Source organism: Melospiza georgiana, chromosome Z, assembly GCF_028018845.1.
Source record: "Melospiza georgiana isolate bMelGeo1 chromosome Z, bMelGeo1.pri, whole genome shotgun sequence".
Lineage (NCBI taxonomy): Eukaryota > Metazoa > Chordata > Aves > Passeriformes > Passerellidae > Melospiza > Melospiza georgiana.
The window spans coordinates 62,699,626-62,727,536 of record NC_080465.1 but is presented as its reverse complement, the minus strand read 5'-3'; the positions used below and the strand labels follow the sequence as shown (position 1 = coordinate 62,727,536).

Genomic DNA, 27,911 nt, shown 5'->3' with positions numbered 1-27,911 from the left:
GTGGTCGGATCTGCATAACTTGTGCCTTGCCTGATGCTGCACAATCTGGGGTTCCCAGCACCTGAAGGAATATGAAATTAGCTATACTAGCTTCTTTGTTCATAGCACCTGCTGTAACAAACAGCATTTTAAATGAAACTACCCAGAGAGTGCCTTTCTTCCCAGGACAGGAACAAGCCATCATCACCTGTTGCAAAACACCTGTGCTTTTGGGTTTGGATGTTGTTCCATCATTAAGACAAAAATAATGTTCTGCCATTAAGACAGAAGTTCACTGAGCAAAAAGAGCACTTTTTCAAGACAGATTTTATTTTTATTACAGTTTGCACATCAACGGCCTTTCTTTATAAAGAATAATTTTAGAATTCTGTTCAGTATTTTCTACTAACTTAGTTCATATCTGAATGTCTCCATTTTATGACAGGAGATTTTAATTTAAACCAAAGTGCCAAAAACTTGTGAAGTTCTTCAATACTGCTTTTGACAGCTCCTTCCACAAGGATGATGCATACCCCACAACTACACGCTGCCAAACTTCAGAGATGCAGGGCACCAATGTATCACAAACAGATGAGGTGCAGCTGAGAGCCCAGTAAAGGTCAGCTTTCAATCTCCTCATTGCTCTTTGTAGAATGATCTTCCCCCTTTGGAGTCTGTGCATAAGAGTATTACAAAAGAAGGTGATTATTGACAAACCCATCCACCCACTTGCCAGAGATGATTTTCCTCTGCAGTATGTGTATGTCTGACAGAAGTGTTCTGCTGAGGAATAACTAAAAAGCCAGCTCAAAGCACAGTTTCTCTGACAACACCAATAACACTGTGAGGCCGTTCGTGTTCTGCTCTTTGGATTCTCCTCTCTGCTAGCTGTTCTCCCTCTGTGGTGAAAGTACTCAGGTCACCACAGCTCTCCAGGTACAGCAATCCAGGGTGCAATCTAGAAGGCAACACATGGACTCTCAATGATGTTGCTTGCTGGGCAGGTGTTGTCATCACCTTTAAAAATAAGAGAGAAGTTTAAATCAGTTTTGTTTTCTGGTTCTTGTTCCATTAGAATAGTTTTTTACCCAACTAGGAAGAAGCTAATTGTAGTGTTGTCTGTTGTGTTTAAAGAATAATTTAAAAAGCTATAAAACCCCTAGCATTTGCCAAGGAGGCATGGGAAAAGGAGTCCTACTAGGGAAAAGGAGTGGGGTGATTTTTAATTTTGTTGTTGTTTGTGAGGTTTTTGTTAGGTTGGTTTAGTTGAGGGGAAACTAAAGGTGCACAGGAATTCTCTCACTCCAACCTATGGCATGTCTCGTATTGTTATAGAAGGAACCTAAATGTCGCCTCCTTGCAGAAGCCACTGAACTGTAATAACCTTCAGGCCTGTGTGATAAATTAAATTCTAAGGAGCCTTCTTCCCTCTTGTTTCTGTCATATTTGCCAAGGCTTTTGCTGCCTGAAGGCTGCAGTGGGAAATCCCACTTTATCTGCAGCGCCTAAATGACAGTGATGCGTTTTGCATGAGAACACAAACCAAAACCAGCTGTCATAGCAAATCACTTGTGCTGTGCATGAATCTACCCAAATGGAATGTAAGTTACCAAAACAATTGTTTTGATGAAGTCTGCAGTGTCTGAAACTTCTGGATATTCACTCCATTAATGTAAGCACAAATTTTCTATTTTCTGCTTTTCTTTCTTTAGTACTAGGTCTTATTTTTATCCTGAGAGCCAATCACAAAAAAGTTACTTCTAGTGGGTTGACATAAAAATTTCCTTGTCATCCTCCATTCCTTCTGGTTGCAATAGCAAATGCTTATTTATAACATCTTCTCCCTCTCTTCTGCCACACTCTGTATAAAATGCTGTTATGTTATTTACAGTTCATGATTCCTCAATAGAAGACTGACTCATTTTTTAAATACACACATACTCTGGCTTCTAGGTGATAGAGCAGAAAATGTCACAGCCTCTCACACACTCCCTACATGGAACTGAAGTGCTGAAGGAAGCCAGTTTGGTTCAAGAACTCTGACACACAGACTGGCAAATGGAAACTTATACTTCCGAACCAGGGGCAACATCTGATCAGTACAAGTAATAAAACTACCTGCTCAAGGAACGTGGCACTGGTCACAGCTTCTGCCATATGTTTCTCATCTGATTTTAAAACAGACTTGATATTTTCCACCAAGTCACGTATGTCTGGGCTCATGCTGCAGGACTGCTCAAGGATCCACGCCACACGCCGTTTAGTGTCCATGTAAGAGTTATAGTCTATCAGAGACTGGGGTCTTCCCCTCGAAGCTCTGGCTCCTGAGCTCTTCCGCAAGGTGACAGCGTTCAGTGGATTTACATCATTGAGTGTTGCAGTTTCACAGCTAACCACTGTCCCTGAAGACAAAAAACAAGTAAACAATCCGCATAGTTCACAGTATTCCCAGAGATTCCCCTCTTTATTCAATGAGGATGCAGTACATGGTTTAACCTTTTTAACCTTGTGCAGCTTGACAGTCTGGCATGGTCAGGGTGGCTTGGAAGGCTCACTCTATCAGATTTACACAAAATGCCTGTAAAACAGTCATACGTAGCTATGACTGAGTGCATATTACATGTCAGCGTCTGGAGGGACTCTTCCCCTTTGAAAAGCTCTTTGTCATTTTGTGTACATTTGGTTCCTTTCTCTTGTTTGGCATCTGAAGAGACCTGAAATGCCTGTTGAGTGTTAATGTAAACATAAAGGTATAATGATTTTATGATGTCTCCTAAACTCTTTATAACTTTTAGTTATTAGCAGTCAGGAGGACAAATTGTACCTGAAAATCACTACCTGCCAAGCTGGAAGCTAGTAATATTACAAAGTAGAAATTCAGTGAGAAAAACCGAAACAACTTAACTTCAAAATTACCTTGCGAGGACTAAACAAAGGGCAATACAGAATCAATTTTGCTGCCTTTGGTGAAAAATTCACTGCCTTTGGTATAAACAAGTTACGAAATTTTGACCCCATTAAAAGGAATAAAAAACAAAAAAAACCCCAAAACCACACCTACAGATTATTCAAGAAGCTCTTTAATGTCAGCTTCAGACCAAAAAATATTAGGAGGAGACACAAAACTTCCCAGCAAGAAGAGCACTACCTCAAAGCAAATTCCTCTGTTGCAGTGAGTTCCTATTCTGTAGCACTGGTGACTAACTCAGACCTAACTTCAGGAACACCAAGCCTAAAGCTTCCAAATGCTCCTGACATGGGGTCTCTGTACAGTGGAAGCACTCCGCTTTCACAGCTATGAATAGGTTCTGTGTCATGTAACCACTGCTTCAGCAGCAGATTTTCTGGGCTGCCGTGGTGGAAGTTGATAGGAGGACAAGAAAAAGCACATGATACAGCAGAGCCATGAAAACATTCCACAAAAACAGCAAGTGTAATCCAGGCAGGCATGCTGCCAATATCCAAAATAAATGGCTGTTACTAACATGCCCCATTGGCCCTTACATTTTGAGTGCTGGTATGTATCAGCAGCTCCTGTTGAGATTCCAATATCCTCTCGTAAAAACTGCAAGACCCCAACAGGTGCGTTTTTCAAGATTGTCAGCAGTATCACAGACTGTGTAGTCACATTAGCAGTTTTCACACAGCAGCAGAATTAGATCACTGACACCAAAGCAATTTCATCAACTCTCCACCATGGGTTGTGTTGAGTTTCTGAGGGGTTTTTTTTGACAATATGAGGCTTGATAAAAGGGGAGCAAATGTATAGGCTAATACCAAATCCCCAAGCCAGTTATGGTTTATTGCTTACACTGACAACTGCACTCGTAAGACTTTAGATGTCAGTGCACCAAGGAATCCTGTGTTTTCTCTCTCCTCATTTTCCACTACCCCTCCCTCATACCCAGACCTTGCTACAGACCCTGCTCCTAGATATGAAAACCTGAAGAGTGGCAAGGTAAGGAGTTAGGTGGAGAAGGTTTGGCAAAGCACAGAGTACTGTTATGTAGGTGCTCTGTTGGGAAACAGCAGCTGATTTCTGCAGGTACGAGGTTCGATGTACCGAACTTCTGAAAAGTTCTTTTAAAGAACCATTACACAATCACTGGCAGAGAAAACAGTCACCTTGAGGCAGCTGGCAGTGCAGGAGCCCAGGGTCACTTTTAGAACATTTCCACAAGGGATCGAAGGCTCTTCTGTTCCTTCCTGCAGGCACACAGCCTGCATTTGAAGGGGAAAGGCTCACTCTGCTGGAAGGCTCCTGAATTTCTTCAGCTGAATAATCAGAAACAGAAAAGCAGTAGTCAAAATAAAGCTAATCTGTAGAAGCCATTATTAGAGACTGATTTTTTTCCCCCATCTGTAATAGGGAAATCTGCAAATCTGTAATGACAGAGGTCACAGAGGTCTAGAGGAGCATGTATGAGTGCACAGACCCATACTTACTGAACAGTAACATTGGTCTAAACATTGTTAAAATGTTTGCAAAAACCTGTTCAGCCTTATGCAACTGGAGTACCAATAGACTACAGTCTAGTACACCCTAGTACAAAAATCACCTTAAACTACCTGATCAGAGAGAAGGGAACTCCAGCTTTATTGGCAAAAAAACTAAGTATCACAGAGCCCCAAATCCTCCTGCTTACAGGCAGTTGTACCAAGATACGACATCACACAGTTAGAGAGACTGGTCACCTTTTGCAATTAGGGATCTTGTAAATCAGTGATCAGCCCTTAAAAATAAATTAAAATCTTTACTTATACTTTCCTGCATTCTTGTGATATGCTATATCCTTCCCACTCTTTTTCCTAGGAGTGAAACTATGTGCTGCAATTTAATGAACAGGACAGGATGCAGCTGTGTACATTTCTCACTAAGCTTGGTTCTGTACCTCCATCTAGTGGCACCTGGCATATTACAAAAAACAATTTTATTGATCATTCAGGAGTTCAAAAATTTGTAGTTGGCTGCCCTTAATTGGATCCCACGTACCCATCACAGCCACACCCCTCTGCAACTGGACAGGTGAGAAAAAGGCTCATGACTTGAAATAAGGACAGGGAGAGATCATTCATCAATTACTATCATGGGCAAAACAGATTCAGCTCGTGGATATTGGCTGATTTTACTCAAAAATGAGCAGAATAATGAGAAGTAAAACAGATCTTAAAATCACCTTTCCCGTCCCTCCCCTGGGCTTCTGCCCTGCAACAGCACAGGGAATGTGGGTTATGGTCAGTTCATGGCATGTTTCTGCTGCTGCTCAGGGAGAGGGGTCCCTCCCACTGGAGACAGTTCTCCAGGAACTTCTCCAGCTTCAGTCCATTCCACAAGCAACACTTCTACATAAAATGCTGCAGTGTGGTCACTCTTCCATGGGGTCAGTCCTGTTCCAGCGTGGGTCCCCCAAAGGGTCACAAGTCCTACCCAGAAACCTGCTCCAACATGGGCTCCTTTCTCCAGTGGTGTGCAGGTCCCTACCAGGAGCCCATTCCAGCACAGGCCTACCATGGGTTCACAGCCTTCTCGCACACACCAGCTCAAGTGGGGGTTCTCCATGACCTGCAGGTGGATCTCTGCATCCCTGTGAACCTCCATAGCTGCAGGGGCACAGCTGCCTCTCCATGGGCTGCACCATGGGCTGCAGGGGAATCTCTCCTCCAGCACTTGGAGCACCTCCTGCCCCTCCTTTTCTCCACTGGCCCTGGCATTTGCAGGACTGTTTATCTCACATATTCTCACTTCACTCTTCTCTCACCACCAATACATCTGCAAAGTAACTTATTTTCCCTTCTTAAATATGCTGTCACAGAGGTGTTGCCATGATTTCTAACTGGTCCAGCCTTCTCCAGCAGCAGATCCATCTTTGGAGCTCTGCCAGGCATAGAAGAAGCTTCAAACCTTCCAGCAGCTTCCTTGCCACTACCAAAACTTGGTCATGCAAACCCAGTACAAAACCAAATTCATGTAAATAGGCTTTTATTCGGAACACAGCAAAAATCTGTAGTGTCACTCTTAACAGGTATGCAGCAGTGGCAGAAGGATCAAGAAAATTTAGGTTTTGATGATTGTACTTGTTGAGGACAGCACCTTATCGTCTACACAAATGCAAATTAGAATCTCTAAAGAGAAGAAAGAGTGACACAACCTATATAAAACAGGTACCAGCCTAGAAAATCAGAAGGTGAGGTCCAGCAACAAAATATGGCAGACCAGGAGTCATGCAGGATTAAAGAGTCCATCACCAATCTAAACTTTTCAACACCAGTGAAGCTGTGTTAGCAGTAAGCCCTGGAGATACAATGCTGCTGTTACTTTGGAGAGGTTGTTTGGTATTTTTTAAAAATTTTAAGCAGATTAATCAACAGATTTTGTGATCTTAAGATAATCCTTAATAATATTAATGTTTCAGAAAGATAACTGTCTTATGGTGGTGTGAACTGGAAATGCATACACCTAGTTTGTGATGATACAGAGCAGCTACAGCACCAGCAAAATGCTGCATTGCCTGCCTACTGCAGTCAGCAGGGGAAATCCTTTTCTGCTTCACAGGTGTGATTATGAAGTCAGTAAAACAGTTTTAGCTGGCACAGAGAATCTTTAGAGCTCCTCCTGCAGACAGCAGTCAGGATTCCCCTCACTCTGCTGGCAGAGTAGTCCACAGCTCTAACTTCCACAAGGAGCTATGCTCAGTTATCAGCCCTGATGATGCCAAAGGAATCACAGCATCATACACAAATGCTCTGGCATGGCAGCCTGCCAGTATAAACTGAAAGATCAAGTTTTATTTATGGACTGCTACACTGCATCAGCTGAGACCGCCCACAGACTTCCTCTGCCACAATTCCAACATGAGCCCCCCCCTTGTATTTCCCTCCTGCAGTGTTTTAACCCCAGCAGGCACTCAGTCCCTTGCAGTCACTCTCCCTCTTCCCCAGCGATATGGGGAGAAGAACTGAAGGACAGAAGTGGCAGAACTCATGAGCTGAGATAAGGACAGCTGAAGTGAGGTGGGAGTGTAATAACCCAAGAAATTCAAGGGAAAACAAGTGATGCAAAAGCAGTCACTCACCACTGACTGATCCCAGCCAGTCCCTGAACAGTGACAACGCTGGAACACTCCCCCCAGGTCACAAATCCAAACCAGCACCATAGGCTCCTATGAAGGAAATTAACTCCATTCCAGTCAGATGTAGTACACCTCTCCAAATTTAAACAAAGGAAGAGATACAGCTCTGAGTATTTCTTTTTTCCTAAACTCTAGGAAGCCCTGGCATCTAGAAGAAGCAGCAGGGTTAATTTTCTTTCTTAAGTGGCTTACTTTCTGTTTTTATCGGAATTTAACAGGCAGGCTGTTAATTAAATGTTTATTTACAGATATTTTTATTTAAATATACTGGACAAACCAGTTAGGATCATAGAGAGGAGGGTACCCTTTGCCATATGTGCTCAGGTAGGTCTGATTCTTCCAAAGGAAATTTTTAAACACAAATGCCTCAAACAATGTGATATCAGAGCCTTTTTTCAAAACAAAACAAGACAAAACAAGACAAAATACTTTCCTGACTGTCCTTCCCTGCAAGTACATTTTCTATGTTTTTTTTTTCCAGTTTCCAGTCCCCATAACTTTTTAACGTGTATCCTTGTATTTGATAACCTCTTTTTGTTTGTGCACAGGAGCTCAGAGAAAGCAACAGGAGTTTTACCAGTAAGAAAGCCTTGAGCAAGAAATCCAGAGGAGCTGTAGCAAAAAGGCTTCATTCTGATTATCACAGCTGGCAAGACACCATAAGCACCCAAGTGCTTGTTTTCAGAGGTTTCAGGCAGACGGTCAGAGTTTAAGGGGATTTTGACAGAGCTGGTATTTGGCTAAAGTATGACTTTACACAAACTCTTTTTTTCCCCTGACTCCACATAACTGGAACAATTCCAACTGATGCACTTCAAACCCAAGCTTTTTTTACAGTTTAGTAAGTAGGTTGGCAGAAGACAGGCCACAATCAAATAAAAGATTTGGGGCTTGCCCCCTGCCCCAGTCTTTACTCTGTTGTGTGGATATCGCAAATGAGACAATCTTGCCACAATGGCCAAGTCCTAATGAAAACTGGAACATATTTCATGGGCTGTACTGGAAAAGCTGGAAGTTAATACTGTTCAGCCACAAGCCTACATTGCAACAAACATTAGGCTAAAAAAATCTTTGAGCCGTAGGCATGGTTTTCTAAAACAGTGCAGAGCAAACCTGATGTTGTCTCTTACAGAAGGTTAGCTAACTCCCGTACCAGGATGCAGAAATTATTTAGTAATTCTTCCAGTTCAGGCTGGATAATGGAGTAATTCCCAGTTTAGCTCCACACAGTACTGCAATACTCAATCCTTATCCTATTTTTACCAGCAACAAAATGTTAACAGGCCCCATCACATACACTCAACAAAGAGAAGCACCAGAGGTGGACATAATTTCTTAAAACATATGGATATAGTGTCAAAAAATAACTTTTAGGTTACTAAAAAGGAAACATATCCTTCTTTCTGTATCTTGCATGAAAACAACTTGCTGTGCTTTTAAACATTTTAAATATTAATCCTTGCTCCCACCCCAAAACAATCATGATTCTGTATTTCTGGTTTGGAGTATGATGGCTGTCTGTCAAAGAACTAATGCTGCTGCTGCTGCATTAAGTTGTATGTGTTGGAGGGAACATTCCAGAACAAACATTAAAATTACTTTTTACCTTGAGAGGACTGCCTGTCACTTACTTCCCCTGAATCAACCTCTTCCACACCATTTATTTGAAGTGCACCTCCCTGGAACAGAATACAAAAGTTGAAAAATCACAAGTCACCACCTTTCTCTGGCATTTCTAAGAACTGCAGCATCCACCTTAGAAATGGAATACCTGTTCTTAACTACAGAGAGACTGTGTGATATGACTTCAATCCCATGGCAAAATCAAGGCCAGTGCACAGTGAATTTTATCCTACCCAGTATTTTCTGGTGAAAAGTGCCTGTCTTTTGAAAACACCAGTGAAAAAGGATGGCCAGTGATGCAAAAACCTTAACCTAGTCCCTCATGGGAGGAGTAAGCAAACTAAAGCAAGGAGGTCTTTTTAAATAACCAGCAACAGGTGTGCTCCACATTGCTTTCTCCTCCTTCTCCCTATGCCTGGGTTGTTTCCCAACTGGAGAAAACTTAACAGTTCCACAGATAAGTGACTAATTAAAATCTTTGGTGAAATTTACATTCATAATCAAATGTATCCTCCTGATGTACATTTACCATGCTTGAGTGCAACCTCTCCCTTAGAGTGGAAAAACCAAATCAGACATTAAACTCCTGTGGCTCATACCTGCTCAGAGCTTTTTAAGCTGCACACAGTTTCGTAGGGTGGAGGTGGGTCCAGAGGGCAGTACACTTCAACCCCTCTGATTCGTGTTACATAAATATAGTGCAGTGAAATCACATCAGAGACAGGTGTGCTGCAATAAATAACACAGATCAAATCTGTTAGTATGGCTTTCCAGCTGCAGAAAAAATCACCTGTTACCAAACCCCACTGGCTTTCTGTGCCAGATGAGATTTTGGGATGCACGTCACAGATACTGGACTCGCCAAGATCTGCAAGACCTTGTCTCAGAAGATGGCAGGAGTAAGTCTCAGTTTAGCTCCTCAGGACGTGCCTCTCCAGTGTGTTCCCCAGAGTTCAAACATCTTTGGGCCTAGGAACCCATTCCATTTTTACTTCATAGATTCAGTTTTGTGACAAAAAATTAAAGTACAGGTTGTCAATCAAAATGTGACAGCCTATCTCTGAGTTTTGTGAACCACTGAGTTCTTATTTGTAACCTAAATTCAAGATACTTCTGACCTGGTGCTTTATGCTCAGACACAGCTGCACAGAAAAAGCCAAATCCAAACTAAAGGCTGTTTTTGTGAAAGGCAACAATATTATGGTTGACCAATTCCAAAGGCTTGTATGAGGCAAATGCACCTCATGGCTAATCTTACTCCTCAGTTTCCAAAGAGCTCTCTGAAAACTTTACCACACCAGGAATCCCAAAGACCTTCTACTGCAACATCTTTCTCTTAGGAGGCAGCTCTGAGAAGGAAGAAAATAGAATAGTGCCTAGAGAAACCTTAATTTTGATAAGCATACATTTACATTGCCCCAGGAACACTGTAACAACGTGGAGGTCAACAGCAGAGCCAGCATGAAAACCTTCCCAACACAATCCTCAGAGAAGTCTGTGACCCAAAACACTCCAGCTCTTCTCTGCCTTTTTTTTAAATTTTATTTGCTGATTTGGTGCTGAGCAGGAACCTCAAGAAACACACAGAAACCCGTATTTTGTTCTCTGAATTTTGGTCAGGTTTCATTCACCATCACTAGTGGATGCTACTCTCTACAAAGCAAGTCCTTCCTCACAGAATTTAGGGCTTCTCTGGACACTGGCTGGAGGGAACAAAGATGATTGTGAAAATTTTTTTCTTGCAAGCTCAGAGGAAGGGGCAGAATGACAGAAATGCCTATGGAAGACCACTTGCACAGACAGGAAAAGAATAAAACTTTCAAAATGAGAAGCTGGAAGCACGCTTATGAAAGGCTCCTGTGAAGGCAATGGAGGTAATGCACAGAGAAATCTGAGGAAAGGAAAGCAGATATTATTACAGCTGGCCACTGTCTTTTTTAGTCTTTAAACTGGGGAAAACAAAATATGCTAAAATAGTTTTTAACTACAATCTACTTAATCTATTCCAAAAGGCTTCAGAATAATTCTGGAGACAGATCCTTCATCAACATTACTTCCTCACATTTTCCTAGTATGTTGATGCTGAATTTTCATTCATGTAAGCCACAAAATTATATACATTTCGAATCTTAGTTTTGTTTTTAAACATGTCTGATCTGGCCTACCCAACTCAGTCATACCTTGAAAATTAATGCTATGTCCAACAGTTATGGTAAAACTTATTACATAATATGCAACTGGAAAAGCACTCCCTGGAGTCCCTTAATTGCAATTTCCAGGAAGTACACAAACAATACTTTAAACTGAACTGAGGTAGATTTCTAGGCCTTGCTGCCCAACATGCATTATCACTTCCCTTAATTTACACTTCTCGTGACGCTTTCATAGAACCACAGAATATCCTGAGCTGGAAGGGACCCACAAGGATCAAAGGCCAACTCCTGCTAAACCTCACATTTTATTTTTCATCTGTAAACTCAGCTCTCACTGTTTGTTTTGTGCCAACCCTGAAAAATAATGTAATTGCTATTTTTTAATGTATGAAATAACAAGAGGTAGGAATTGACCAGACACTTGAAGGGCTAGGGGTTTTTTTGCTAATAAATACAACAAATGCAAAAGTTTCCCATGAACAGGTGAGCAAACAAATAGTGTTTGATATTTGGACTCCTGATGTTTCAATTTAAAGAGTGGCAGAGAAGGACTGCCCATTCCAAACATGTCTTTGGCACAAATTTTGATGACTGTAGTATTTCCCTTTTCAGGGGATGTATCTGTCTCGGAGCTTGCAGATTTGTGCTCACCTCCCTGGATGTGGTTCCTGTCACACCTCCCTTGCACACAAAGGTTTGGGATGCAGGGACCAGGGAGCTCAGCACAGAAAGCCAGGGCACAGGACCTAAAAGGAGCTCAGGGTACAATCTGGGAGGAAGAAGTGTGAGAAGGCTGACTGAGAAATAAATGGCCACATCCCATCTCAGCCACTCCTGTAGGATTCAGCCTGGGCTGAGTCATAATTACTCATCCTCCAAAAACAGAAATAAAGCCAGTCTGCTGCTTTAACTTCTGCACTCCTGTGTAACTACCCAGAACACCCTAAAACAAGTAGCCTGACTTCAGAAGGATGTCATCATCGGCATTATTATCAGCCTGTAATTACTATCATTACTTCAGCATTACTATCAACCAGTTTTAACACAGTCACAGGCAAGGTAGCTACTCAATTTTAGACCACAGAAGCCTTAAATACTGTTCAGCAGACCCTCCTGTACCCAAAAAAAAAAATATATATATATATGCTGCTGCTGGGTAATAGATAACCATCCATAATGACATGCTAGACAAAGAACAACTGGTCCATTTTAAAGCATAAATAATTATTCTTACAAAGAGATCATTATACATTACACTCTGTTGTCATAAGCTGCTTGAACCAAGATGTAAATAGAGGATTTCAGTAGTCTTTTGAATTCAAATCCAGCCTCTGGTGTTTCAGACAACCTGTTCATTCTAAATCCTACTGTTGTGCCATGTTATAATTTTCTATCTGTAATTACTTCTGCCAGGAACATATAGTCTTGAAAGTCATGCGTACTATTTCTTTTATTTCACTATTTATTAGTGAAATAAACTAAACACTCCTGCTCACTGCAAAAAGGAGGAATTTTGAACAAGAGTCATAGAGTCTGCTTGAACACCATAATACTTTATGTATAAATATTGTATGTTCAGAACAAAACAATGCAGCCCTGAAGGCACTTGAGATAGTAGTTCATGTTCTGACTCAGGTGTTTATTATTTATCAGTAAAATAATAAACTCAACAGTCTCACAACCATGAGTTTGGCAGCTTTTCATTAGAAGGCACAAAATGGCTAACAATCTCTTGATACAAGGTCTTTTAAGACTAAACTATCCAATTAATGACACCTAGATTATTTTCCCTTTTAACCTAATGACTGATCCCAAAGACTGATCCCAAAGGTCCACAACGTGGACTTTTCTGCCCAATTACAAAACATCCCAATTATAGACCCATGAAGAAGAAGGAAGAAGAAGGTAAAGAATAACAACCTGTCTCCACCCTAAAACCTCCATCTCACTTCATATTTATTTCTATATTCTAAAATCCCAAACTCTTAAGTTTTCTACCCTGTGGTATTACACACTTCTAACCAACTACACACCCATTATCTCAGCACTATCAATGAATTTTGGAAGCCTTCACAGCCTCAGGTCAAACGCAGTGTTCTCTTGTGGGTCTGTGCCTATAAGCACAGAAAGTTTAAAATTCTCAGCATCCAGGATTCCAACAGCCCCACCTGAGTCATAAACTAGTAAAGCCAACCTGCAAGTTACTTTTAAGAGCAAATAACCTGCAAGGTAAGGGATTACTTTTCCAAGAAGTGCAGTCAAAACATGCCCTTCAGTCAGCCCTAAGAACTCAAGAGGGAGAAGGAAAATTACTCAGGTCATAGGGGGAACACCATTCAGGGTCTCTGGCTTGCCAAATGGTTGTATCTGGCTTCCCACTGCTGTCCTCACTGCACCTGACAGCATCGTGTAAGTCTTCAGCTGTGCCAAGCAGGGGTATTTCTCTCACCCAGAAATAGTCTGTAGAGAATCTAAACTCAAAACCACAAAATCTTACCCCCTTATCCACACTGTATTTATGCTTTTTCCAAACTAATAGATTTTTTCTTCTTTTTTTTTTTTTAATCCCCCTAAAATCACAAACCTTTTTCACAGAGGAAACAATCATAAAAAAAAAAATTAGGCAGTGTTTCAAAAGACACTAAAAGAAAGGGAGTGTACAGTTTTACCTGTGACTTTGTGGAGTACAAGAATTAAAAGTTGCAAAATAGGAGGGAGGTGGGACAGGGGGGACAAAGTCATCAGGATCCAAATTGCGATCTTCACCTTCAATCTCACATTCATCCTATTCAAACAAAACTTGTGTTAAAACCCTTCTGGGCTATAAATATTGAACAGTGTAATCTGTTAATATTGTTTGTACCACTCTCGATGGCAGGCAATGCCTGGTGCTCACTTACTGTGCAGGACCTTCTTGATGCCAGTGTCAGTACGTAATGCAGGGCAGCCGCGGCGAAGCAAACTGTGGCGGTGAGAGCATTCAGGGCACTAAGAGCTAAGAGAACCTTCTGAAGAACATGAAGAATATTGAAATTAAAAAATTAAACCATGGTATTTGTAAATGTAAAAATAATAAATAATAATACAAAACAAATAGAGAAAACACAGGGATGATCATGGCAATTACTTCTAAAAAATGTATGGGATGAAGTCTTCAGCACAATCTTCAAGACTGGAGTAATTTGCAAAAACTTGTTTTACACTATTTATTGTCCTGACAGAGAGCTCCAGAAGGGTTTAATACAGCTCAGATGAGATTTATCCATCTACTCATACAAGAATTATAACCTTCCTCATATCTTCTCTGTGGGAAATACAGATTCAGGATGATCAACATTAAAGACATGTCAAAGCCTTCTGATATTTGAAGATGGTATTGGTTGGGAGTTTTATTTTAGCAGTTTGTAAGCCACAAAAGGCTGAGAAGCGCAAAAGACTAACAAAAGCATCAAATCATTAGCTAAAATTTAGATCTCATTTACCCCTGTTATCTTGTCTGGATTTGACAGCAGTTTTGGTGGAACTAAAGACAAAAACAGGCAAGAACTGCTTATTGGCTCAGCAATGCACTGGTCAAAACCCAGACATGAAACCCTCCCATCATGTTACAGTACCATGAAGAGTTTCTGACTGACCAGAAAAATAACAGTTTTTCCCAGTAAACACTTCAGCTCTGCACTGCTACATACACATGGACATTATAAAAGCAGTGTACTGCACCCATTGATGGGTGTGCAGGGTACCTTGAGAACAAGGTGAGCAGCACTGCATGACTTCACATGGTATAGCTTCAGTACAGCCTTTGCTTCTGTGCAGGTAGTAGGATGACGTTCTTCACAGCAAAAACAAGACTTGTTTTCATCCATATCCATCTTTAAAAAACAAAACTCTACTTTTTAATTGTTTTATGCAATATTTTTACCTGCATAATATAGAACCTATGGTCTTAAACTAAGCCCATGACCACAAAGCAGACTGAAAATACAGGATCATATAATTGAACAGTTTGGTATGCCAATGACTCCTGCATTATAAAGCTGTACTATACACTTCTTATTTGAGAGAAAGCATTGTGGGTAATGTATTAACACACTTAAATACAACTTATTGTAATCAAAGCTGCACTGATTGCTAAGCTATTTTACTACTTATGCTTTTTCCAATGCATAACTGCCTAGAAATTATTTCTCTGACTGTTGTGCAAACCACTCTGTATGAACTGTACACATTTTCTACGGTTCAAGAACATATCTTGCATTTCTATGGATGGACTGAAACCATCAACTCTAATTTCAATGCACTCAAATCATTAATAGCCATATTTGTACACCACAGGTTTTTGTAACTTTCACTTTCAAATTAATCTTATCATCTTAGTTTTCAAAGTAGAAATTCAATGCTTCCATATGTAAAAATAATTGAGGTTTTAGCTTTCAAACTCTGGAGTCACAATGTTGACACTCTTCCACCTACATAAGCCACTCTACAAAATAATTGATAATTTCAGGAATGTCTTTTTGCTCTACCCTGTATTTCCAACTACAGACAACTCAGAAATTCCTGCAATATTTGACCACTTCACCTGGAATACCATCATTAATTCTTATTATGGCTTTGGTACAGTGATACTGGATTAATCTATATTCCCATAAGTTTATAATCTTAGACTCTCACCACAATACATCTACTGGCATGTCAAGGAACCAACAATAGCTTTCCCGAAAGAATAAATGAATGAAAATATATATTCAAAGATCTGTTCCATTAGCCCACAAAGTCCTTCAAGCTTTTACACACAATCATCTATATCAATAAGTGACTCTGTACTGTATCCTCAGTTTAAATTATTCCACAGTTTCCAGTTCATCAATAGTGATTCTTCTATTTCTCATGACAACCACTTGCGAAAAATCTGCATTTTGTCCTGCCTTGTACAGACTGCATCTTCCTCAAGCGGAAGTGTTCTGAAAAGCTACTATGACTTAATCTACCTTATTTTTTTTCTCACAGCTTCTGCTGTAAGATAACACAGAATGGTCCTTCCCAGGTGAGGCAAAACAGGAAGAATAATCCCACCCACACATTATAATGAACTGAACATTTTGTTGGTAGCTCACCATTACCCACACACAGGCTTTTTGCAATGGTTTATATTTTTTACATTACAACAAAAATCTCTTGTGCTAGTTCTTTAATTACTTGCAACTCTACATCAGGAAATTTTGTGATCTCAGCACAGCAAGTTAATGTCCATAACGAGAAGAAATCCATGTAAATCAGTATGTGTGCTTACCAAATCACACCTGGGTAGCCCAGACACAAACTGAATGCCTTGACATCCTAGTATTAATCCAGTCACATTCAGCATAAAACTGATCATAGACAGCAGAACAAACAGGTTCACCTGGAACACCAAAACAAAGTTAACTGCAGTGGGCACAGAAACCCAACTCAAGGAACCTATTACAGACCAAATCCCATTCACAAGCTGAAGCTGGGAATGACACTGCTTTTTCAAAACTGCCCATGACTTCAGTGCCCCAAGGTGTCTTAACCTATTCCCAAAATTCTTTGTCTTCTCTCCCCTTATTCTGGACTAGTTATGCAACTATTGAAAACTACTTTAATAATAGTACCAGAAATTTGTTGGAGAGCAAAGTATGATCTGCAAGTTGCCCAGCTTCCAATGTGTGTCACACTCTCCCACCAAGTTTAACTCTCAACACATTCAGAACAGTAAAGAAACCTGAAGAGGAAGAAACATCTTAAGACAACATTCACTCCACACACTTCCAGAATTATTCTGCAGCACAAATATATGAAAAATGTTTGTTCCAGTACAATAAATATGGAAACACTTTAGAGACTTGAGCTGCATGATTTTATTTCCTCCTGGCTACTAAAACCAGAATATTAGGAAATCAGATAATACTTCCAGATTTACAAAACACCAGAAATTGAGCAATGGCAAGAGCAATAAATACATGAAAAAAGGACAAGCAGAAACAGTGGACAAAATGATGTGTTGCTTTCACCTTACAATCTACGCTTATATGACTTTGGATATGGATTTTGGACATACAAAAGAACCATCCCTGCCCCCATTCATACAGGCAAAAATATGCTGTACTTCAAGAAAAAGTGCTGGGTAAGACTACTACTTTAGAGGCAAATAAAGGTAAGATTCCTCTTTAAGCATTCAATCCCACAAAGCAAGTATCATATTCTTAAGGTCCTAAAGCATCCTTCTTAATAACAATCTGCTCACTCAGGTTTCTTTGTAGCAAAATGGTCCAAGTTAAAAAAGTAGGACATCACAAAATACAGAGGAAGAGAAGGACACTATGAGGGACATGAGTTCAGTCCTGCTCCAGACTTACAGAAGATCCAGTAACAAGGACTTCCTAAACATGCAAACACCATGGCCTTCCAAATAAATTCATCTCATGTACCATGGTTAGGTACCTCAAATCTGAAGCAGATAGAGGTAACAGCTGTTGCACAAATTATGTTCCCATTTTTTGAGGTTCGGGGAAATAATCCCCAATGAATGGACATGAGCCAAAGAGCATTACTATGCAAGCAAGCTAAATTTTCAATTACAACATTACTAGTCATTACTAGTTTGATGATAACATTATCCTGTAAGGTACATTTTAACCCCAAAAACCCCAATAATTGATGTAGCTATTAGTGAATCTCTGGAGAGAACTGGGACTACTTTGTGTTAGACACATTACAAACAAAATAATTTCTAAATTATTAAGAGGAAGAGAATTTTGTCCTAGCTTTTTACTAATCACAAAACCACAGATAAGAGGGGTTTCGTTCTAGAAAGGACTGTGTGTCTTTTTTTTCCATACAAACACAAAATCTAATGTTTTTAAAAATTACACCATGCTCAGCATGTAAATGAATGAAACCCATTCCTTATGCTTTTACCTAAATTAACTTAGTTACTCTTCTAACAAAAAACTACCTTGAGAAAAAATATTGGTACACACAGGTATTTCATATAAAGCAAACTTTTCAACTGGGTTCAACACAGGGCACCAATAATTAGGAAATAGCCAGTATTGTAAGTGAAACAGAAGCTGTTTCAACATAAAGTATACTTATAGCACAACTCTCATTGAATTACATTAAGAAAAACAAGAGGTGTGTTTGTCCTTTTTCAGCTGATGACAAATGGAGAAAAGAAGTTACGTGGCCAAAGTAAAGAAAGATTAAAAAAAACAAGCTAGCAAACTCACATTTAAGTTGTCGCCTGTGGTACAGAAGCTGCAATGGAAACAATTCCATCTATAGCTATATAAAAAGTTACAGTTAAAATCAAGACTTCCAACTCAAAATTTTGAAAAACAAACAAAATCATTAATATTTTACTAAAGGAATGCCAGAAATCAAAGAACAAAGAGAAAGAGAAAGAGCATTATCATAAATATGCGAAACAAGGATGACACATTCTGCATTTATGTTCTAATAAATTCTATCACGTGAAAATATAATCTTGATCTGTTTTTTATTATAGATATAGTGTATTTCTGACTGAATAATCCAATATCCAGAAAATCCTGCCAAATGATCAGAAGACAAGGATAATTCCTCTAGATTCAATCTAAAATACTACCATGATCTGAGCCATAACCACAAAATTCTCTACCACACATCTTGACAATTGATGAGACGTTGTACTTGACTGTCAAGAGAAAAAAATCTTTTTTCTTTCCGCTCTATCACTGGTCAACATTTTTACACAATAACTGAGATTGGAAGGGACCTCTTGAGACCATTTAAATCTAATGTCCTGTTCAAGCAGGTGTCACAACAAGGGACCTGGAAGCATACGATCCCTTCCATCCGAGAACACGCTACGATTCTGTGACCTACACCAAGCTGTTGAATATAATGCCCAGTTAGTTTTGACTATCTCTACATGTAACCTATACCAGTTTTTAACCACCACAACAGTAAAAAAGTTGTCTTCCATGTTCAGATGGAGTTTCCTATTTTCTCAGTTCTGCTCACAGCCTCTTGTCCTGGCAGCGAGCACTACTGAGAAAGCTTCAGCTCACTATTCTTTGCTCGTTCCCATCAGCTACTAATGGAGATTTCCACTGAGCCTCCTCTTCTCCAGGCTGAACAGCCACAGCTTTCATACCTCTCGAGGTGTTTGAAGGATCACATCCCTTGACCTGCTGGCAAGTCTCTGCTTAATCCAGCCCAGGACACCAGTAGTCTTCTCTGCCACAAGACCACTTTGCTGTCTCATGGACAGCTTGCTGTCCACTAGGATCCCCAGGTTTTTCTTTGCAGAGCTGCTTTCCACCATGCTGTTCCCTCCTATGTGATAAGGTAATTTCCCTGTGTAGGCAGGACTTTGTTTTCCACATTGCTGAACTTCAAGAGATTCCTTTCAATGCAATCATCAGCCTGTCCAGGTCATTCCAAATGGCAATATTTAGTGTATCAGCCATTCCTTCCAGTTTGGCATCACCTGTGCTGACAGTGCACTCAGATCCACTGTGCAGAGCACTCACTTCAGTGGTACTGGCCCCTCATTTTCTACCCCTCAGGCTCACCCCTGGTCCTTGGCTGGCTCAGCTTTAACCACTGATCACAACCCTCTGTGCGCCCTTATTCAGTCACTCACTGTCCCATCTAACATGTAGTCTGTCAGCTTATTTAGTTACTTACACTCTCCTGCAGATGCAAATTTAAATAACTGCTCACCTATGAGTAAAAACAGGGGTTACACTTTATCCCAGCAACAGAAGATCCTACCCAGAGAAGTTCTTCTCAATTTAGAAAAAAATAGAAAAAGGCAAACATGGTATTTCAAAAACTAAAATAGATGTAACTGGTGTTAACTGCAGTTATAAAAATGAAAACTACTCAAACTATGGCCTCAGTTTGGCTCATAGCTTCATCTTCAGAGCATTAGATATACATGGACTGTGAACAACTGCAGAAAGCTGTGAGGAACCTTCATATGAATTAAACTACATGAAAGTGAAGTGTATGCTATTCATATTCGCTAAAGTCTTGCATGTATTATCTTTTTTTCAGGTAAAAAAGTCCATCATCATGCCTTTTGAGGTCTCCAAGGAAGAATAAATTTGCATAGTAAAGCTCTGACACTATCTTTCATTCTGCATGGGGAAGCTCCTTTTTGTCCTGCTGCTGCTGCTGCTGCCACTGAAGCAAGTATCTAATGCCAGAGAGGAACTGCTTTCACTTAAACAGGCACGTGCAGGACTGATGCCCAAGCAGGCACTTAAATGAAAGAAAAAATAGTTGCTTCAACAACTCTTATATCAGTTTACAGCCAACGTATACTCTTTATAAACATCCTGTAGAAAAGAATACATCCGTTTATTAATTGCCCACATGCACAGCAGCAATAACAATAATTAAAACTCATAGGACCTTATTAGATTTCTGTCAGTTGTGAGAGCTATTCATTGTACTGTATGGAAATCCACAATACAACTTTGAACAAAGGAAAGCCTCACATGAAAAGACAAACTAATTAATTTAATAAAAATAGTCACATATTTTAAATGCAGCACTAAAACACCCCATGTGTAAGAGAAAAGCTTTTGCAGCATATAAATGGCTATAAGCTTCTAATAGCTTTTCATAATCTGACTCCTAAAAGAGTCAGATTATGAAAATATTATACTGACTTTAAAACCTTTGCATAATTACTACTTATTGACTTAATGCTGGAGTCTAGAGTGTGAGCAAAGAGGTTAATACAGAAATATTTTACTTCTAAAATACAGGGAAAAAAGATACTACTACAGTAGTTCTCACAAGTCAAATGACTGCTTGTTATAAAGCACATGCCTAGGGAGAGACTGGTTTTCAGGGTCAGGGAAGCTAGGGAGCTTCTGTTCACAGTTCACTACCAGAGCTGTTACTACCAGAGCTAAAATTTAAGAACGCTACCTGAATGAAATATCTTGATCTATACATTAAATTTTAGTTAAATTAATGAAAATCTGTCAAGTTTTTTTTTTCTGACGAACCCTCAAGGCCTTACATGAAAACAACGGCATGTATGAACACAAAAGCTGCCATGCTAGCAAACAACATTAAGCATGCAGTACTTGATGTAGCTGAAAGCCAGTCACATCCAACCAGCCTGCATTCTTGATCCCATGCATTTTGCAGGCACCAATCTGCTCCCCAGTACTTGCAGCTGCAGCAGTTAAACTGCACAGCACAACAGGCTAGTGTCTTGTTGGATGCTGGCACTCCTTTCCCTTTCATTCAATCACAGCTAAGTCTCCTCTTTAGCAGCAGAACTCAAAGCACCCAACAAACACCAGAGAGATGCTGAACTTGAAGTCTTTGTTTCAGTTGGAGAAAAAAACCCCAAAACCAGAAACAGTCACCTAAAAAGCACTCTCCAGGGCTGTAACTAATTTGTGCATGACTGAAAAGAAAGGATGCTTCACTACCTAAGGGCTTCTGCATTCAGCAAAGCATTAACAGCTCCTGGCAACTCCTGGGAATGCAACATAAACTCAAATCAGTCCAATCTGGCATACAAGTAAGGACAGACAACATAGCAGCTAGCATGACCTGTCAAAGACATGAACTGCACTCAAAACACACACAATCAAACTAACAATGGAGAACTGATGTACTCTCTGAAAGAATTTAAGTTCCTTCAGTAAAACTAAGATTTGAAGCTGTGTGAAAGGAAGCAGCTTAGGAGCAGAGAGAAAGAAACTGGATTCTATGCCTGGAGGAAGGCGACATTGAGGAAGATTGAGCCCAGAACAGCTCACAGTCAATACCCATGTAACTTGGAGGGGTAGGTGGTGAGTTTCCCTTTCCACATTAATGTATTTGGACAGTCCTAAAGAAGAAGAAACACAGGATCGTTAACATTTCCAAGACCATTGAGTCCAGTGTTAACTCAGCATTACCTCAAAGAAAAATCAGCTTCAAAGCACAAGCATTACAAGCTGACTTCCAAAGCTGATTGACACTTAATATTGATAACCAGAATGGAAATTCCTCAAACACCTAAAATCAAGGAAGGACTGAAACCAGACTCCTCAGCAGCTGTACTGCTCAAGGCTAGGCTTTCCTTGCAAAAATGTCCTTGAAAATAAATTTCTTAATTTTGCCTTGCAGTACCCTCTCTCAGAGATACATTATTTATCTAGTATCATCTCACATTGTTAATACAGCTGTAAAACAGTGTGGGTGGCAAAATCCAAATATGGCTCTCCATTTTATTTACTAAAAGGTTTTATCACAGCCATCCCTCTTCATGGCTGTTTTTTCACAGATGGTGCTACTGAAGGTCCACTACATCTGTAACCAATATGCTTCCCTTCCTTTCTCCCCACCAAGGAAAAAAACAAGTGGCTGAAACACCACAGCCCATCCCCAGCCTCATTTCTCACAGCACTGCAGCCATGTGCTTTCTTCAAGCATCAGCAGCATGAGAATCTTGCCAGCACAGAAAAAACAACCTACAGTCTGGGTCTTTTCTCCTTTATCAGGGCCTTGCATTGAAGTGGCAGCGATAACAGCCTGACCCTTCACAAAAACCGGAACACAGACAGTGAGAAACCACCACTGGGAGTGCTAAGGCTTTACATAAGGAGTTGTAAGAGGTGGACAGTCACAAATGACAAATGGATATGTTTTAGTTCTGAATGAGTTTTCTAGTCTTGTTTATGAACATCATAATTCTAAGCAATGACTGTGTAATGATCTCATTGCTGAGAGATTTAGGAAGCTTGCTTTTACAATTTGTTTAATAGTGCATTAACTCCCTAGAGAAAACATTCAAGTTAGTAGAGGGTAGACATATTTAGGCCAGCATAAATATGCCCACAGAAACTAACAATCTGACCTTGAAAGACTGTAGCTAGTTTAAGGCATTATTTCCTTACCCTCACGAAGAGTATAATGTTTATTTATTTTTATTTTTCCACATAGAATAGAATATTTCAGTTGGAAGGGGCCTACAACAATCATCTAGTTCAACTGCCTGACCACTTCAGGGCTCACCAAAAATCAAAGCACAGTATTAAGTGCATTGTCCAAAATGCCTCTTGAATACTGACAGCTTAGGGCATCAAACACATCTCTAGGAGCCTGCTCCAGGCTTTCACTGCTCTTTTGGCAGAAATGCTTCCCAGTGTCAAGGATGATCTAATCTGGCTATCAAAAATCAAACCTCTATAGAATACACATACAAATAAGAAAAAAACCCCAAACAGTTACATAGAATCACACAGTCACAGAATAATTGCGGCTGTAAGAGAGCTGAGGAAGACTCCTGCATTATCTCCTGCTCAAAAGTAGGGTCAGCTGTGAAATCATGGCAGGCTGCTCAGAGCTTTTATCAATCAATTTCATGTCAAAAACTTTCCTGCTGCATAATATTACAGGGCAATCTCCTTCAGCATGCGACCATCCTAAAGACCATTTGAAATAAAAGAGGGTATCAAGAATAATTTGTGTTTTCTATTTAAGTAAAACTAGGAAAGGAAAATAAGGTTTATACAAAGGAGAATGTTAAAGAGTGAAAGAGCAACAACATGCTATAGAAACAGCACAGAACACAGGCAGTATTAACACAGGAGTACTGCGCAAGCCTTAGGCAGTTTGAGACTGATAGCATGTACATTTATCTTGATGAAAATATGGTCCTTCTAGACTGGGAGTCTCTAACAGCGGGCTCCTCTCTATATCCACAAAACTCCTAAAAAATTTGCCCATGTTAACCAATGCACACTGAGAAATAACAATGGATGTTAGGGGTGCTGGTTGACAGCTGTTTGAACATGAGCCAGAGTGTGCCCAGTGGCCAAGGAGGCCGGTGCCACCCTGGCCTGTGCCCAGAACAGCGCGGCCGGCGGGACGAGGGCAGGGATCGAGCCCCGGCACCGCGCACTGGGGAGGCCTCACCTCAAGGCTGTGCTCAGTTCTGGGCCCCTCACTTTAAAAGCGACACGCAGGGGCTGGGGCCTGTCCAGGCAAGGGCAACGAGGCTCCTGAAAGGACTGGAGAACATCTCTCATGAGGGACAGCTGAGGGAGCTGGGGTTGTTTAGTCTCAAGAAGAGGAGGCTCAGGGGGGACTTCATTGCTTTTTGCAGCTCCACGTAAGGGGCTGAGGTGAGTCGGGGCCTGAATCTGCTACAGTGCCTGCAATGAGAGGACAAGAGGAAATGGCCTCAGGCTGAGACAAGGGAGAGCCACATTAGATACTAGAAAAAGCTTTTTTGCTGTTAGGGTGGTCATGCTTTGGAATAGGATGTGCCAGGGAGGTGGTGGAGTCACCATCCCTGAAGGTGTTCAAGAAGCATCTGGATCTGGCATTGGGTTATGTAGTTTAGGGATTTGGGGCAGTGCTGGGTTGACAGTTGGACTTGATGATCTCAAATCTCTCTTCTAACCTTGGTGAATCTATGATTCTATGATTCTATCCACAGCTCACACATCTAATCCATGGTACTCCTCACTGATACCCATGTGGATCCGAAGACAGTGCTGCAGAAAAATTAAACAACTGCCTTGGCCCGAAAAAAGTCTTCAGAAGTGACAGTAAGGCAAAAAATTCTGAGCAAATATACAAAAGCAAACAAAACAAAACCAACCAACTAAATGAAAAAACTCCCTAAACTCACACACAAACAAAAACAACTCCACAGCTCCTTTTCAAATCCCAACTCTGAGACATTAAGAGCTACACAGCTTCAGATTTCACTTACATGTGGAAACAGCTTACACACCCTACATAGCAATCTACTCTCACAGCAATGTAATGTCAACTGTATATGAAACTAGCACAGGACCCTGCTGTAAGATGTTAAATTAGCTCTCAAACCCATTGTCAAAAACTAAAAAACTACAACTAAGCTAGGATTTAAAGCCATCTCCTTCATTTCAGTTTAAGCTGCACTACCTTGGAGAACTAAATTACTTCTTCTAAGCCAGCATTTTCTTATACATAAAAAAACCATAAAATGTGTGCTTTAAATAACATTAACAATTCTTCCAGACATGGTCCACTTTTGCCCTTACAGGGGACTTCATCCATGCAGGAATGAATATGGCCTTGCACGGTCTTTGACTTCTCTTTAAAAAATTATGATTCTGCAATTTGAAAAGAAAGATTCAACACTATTTTTTTGAAACGAGAAAGGGGTGATTATTTTTTTACCAACAACTATTAAATTAGGCTCTTTTTTTTTTATGATTTCCGTACAAAGTCTAATCCATACTTACCAAAAGCCGCATTGGCCTCTTCCATGTTGTTAATCCTAAGATTCCACATAAGATTGCCTACAACACAAAAAAACATGGCATCAGCAAGAAGCAAAGAACTGTTTACAAAATGCTATTTACACTGTTTTTATTACTGTATTTTGGAACACTATAGCAATGCTGGGAAGATATGAAGATGCACTTTAAAGCAGAGAATACCTATGCTGATGAAGTTCTTTGCTCCTAAGAGCATTCTGTGAAATAACAACCAAATTAAATATGCTAGTTTCTTACTTTTGCCTCCCAGAAAACATGCATGGGGACAAGTAGTATATCAGCAATTCCAACCTCTACATTTGCCTTAAATAACTGCTTTCAGCCAACTAAGTATTTGTTCTCTGCAACACGGCTAGGCAAATCTAAAAATTGTCCTTTTCGTCCCCTACCTCCATCACCATCTCAGCACTTCATTAACCGCCTACTTCCTTCTTCCCTTTTGCTGACTCTGACCATTCTGGTGAGCTAAAACCCAGAGCATGAACCCTACCAAAATCAATAAAGAGCACCAGCACTACCTCCCTGAAAAGTTTTGCTATTTAATCAGATGAATGCCAGTATCAGCACGAGGAAAGAAGTTAAAATAAAAGCACATTCTTCTGCAACAGCAGTTTTTAGACCAAACTTGCTAAATCACAGAACTGAACCTTATGACTCTTTCTTTACCTTATAGGACCAAACAATTAAGAAATTATAACGAATTGCTGTAGAACTGAAACAAACAGCATACCTGAATACTCTCTCACACAAGAATAGCGACCCTATAAAGAAAGGCAAGTAAGTTTCTCAGCATGTCCCGTAAGTCAGCAGCTATACTTTTAACTTGATGGACATTGTGACTAAGCCAGCCAAGCTCCTACCCCAAAAAGAAACAGGAAGACTGGAACAACCAGGAAGTCATCCACTAGTATTTTTAATAAATCCCTTCAGTAACTTCATTCACTTGACATGATCAATTTAATCTAGCGTAACACACATATATGACTTGGCCAAAACACCTACTGATATCATCACTGGTGTTGCAAAACCACATACATAACTGCAGTTTCATAACAAACTATTTTTTGAATTCTCTGACTGCAAAATTGACACATGATTTTATAACAAAGCTCATCAATACTGACGTAATTTTTTTTCCTTAATGACAGCAAATTTATTTCATTACATCTGTTCAAGATAAGAAAAGAAAGTCCTTCTCAAAATTTTCCTGGCATGCCCCCCACAAGTCAGCATGTAGCATCCATAATGAAAAGAAAACCAAACCAAAAAGCACCCAACAAGACACAGCAGTCAGCTTTTAAGGGCATCTGCTTTTCCACGTTGCTTCTGAACTAAAATTTTCACACATATTTTTATACACAAAAAGTATTTTGGTAACTTTTCTGAGTGCACTATTGTTTCAGACACATAATTTTAAAAACCCCAAACAAAATCAACACCCTTCTTGATTATTAAAAATACTGAATACCTCTATCTTACACAAGCAATTTTAAAGCATTTTAAAAGCACAAGCATGGTTCTATGTGCAGAATTCAAAGAATATCCATTGGTTACATAAATTTTTAACCCAGAGTTAGAATCAGAAAACAAAAAGAAACAAAACAAAACAAAAAGGATGAAAGATCACATGAGAGATACCAAACAAAGTCACTTGGATGGTCTGGATTTCCCTCTCCCCAGAAGGACTGTGTGCATTCAGGAACAAACATTGCATTATACAGATGAACAGGAACTACTTGATCCCCAAACAACTGCACTGAGCACATTTTTACAGGTGGTGAACAACATAGCAATTTAACTGAAATGTTTAAAGCAAGGGAAAAGCTGATACTGTTCACACAGGCAGCAGGAGCTGAGTGTCCCAACTCAGTACATGACTGCTGGAGGGCCCAAACTGGCACTAATCAATCTGACTCTGCTACACTTAATATTCTGCTTACTGCTGCCTAGCTTCTGCAATATAAACTCTTGCATACATTACATATTTATAAACCTGTGGTTTAAAGCAGGGTCCAACAGGAGATGGAAAAACTTTTTCAGTAGTCTTTCCAAAACTGTACTAAGTCCATCTATTTTTCCCCCAGAAACATTGCTGATTTATCTCTACCTTATGCCTACGATCAAAGGCCCAAAGCACAAACATTCAACATCTACACAAACAACAATTTTTGAAAATCCTGTGTCCGATAGTGCAAAATAACCGAGTACTTTTTTTTTTTTTTCTCAAAAATGCACTTCAGGAAATAAGTCCCCTATTTGCTTGTCTCGACGTTTCTAACTCCGTTGGGGTCCTGCAAACATCCTACAAAGCTGTCAGGAAAAAGCCGTCACCCCGTTACCTGGAGGCTGTTTCCAAGCGGTCGCGGGGGAGCGTGATCACGCATCCCTCGGGACAGCCAGCCCCGCAGGTGCCGAGGACGCACGGCCAGACCCCAGCATGGCGTGTCCGGCCCGCGGCCGTCACTTACCGAGGAGCCGGCCCAGAGGGGACACGCGTTCTTCACCTGCGGGGCGCTGCTCAGCGACAGCGCCCCGAAGCACAGAGCCACCAGGGCGCAGCCCAGGCCGGTCTGCAGCAGCCCCAGCCCGAGCAGCGAGCGGAACAGCAGCAGGGGGCACGGGCGGCACAGGCGGCGGCGCCGCGGCGCGCCCGGGCGGAGGGGCCCTGTCCGGGGCAGGGGGACGAGTCCCTGGAGAGGGCAGCAGGACCCCGGCAGCACCAT

General features: G+C 40.6%; 1 protein-coding gene across 1 annotated transcript; it reads right to left on the bottom strand.

Annotated features, from left to right (window-relative positions):
- Window positions 1-291: 291 nt before the first annotated feature.
- On the bottom strand, window positions 292-27,911 carry ENTREP1 (endosomal transmembrane epsin interactor 1). The gene is made up of 11 exons (XM_058044601.1): window positions 27,657-27,911; window positions 25,153-25,209; window positions 16,179-16,289; window positions 14,629-14,757; window positions 13,786-13,893; window positions 13,555-13,670; window positions 9,332-9,461; window positions 8,716-8,788; window positions 4,105-4,254; window positions 2,098-2,381; window positions 292-996 (listed from the first exon to the last, which is right to left on the bottom strand). The coding sequence occupies exons 1-11, from the start codon at window positions 27,909-27,911 to the stop codon at window positions 787-789; spliced, it is 1,623 nt and encodes a 540-aa protein (XP_057900584.1). The 3' UTR covers window positions 292-786.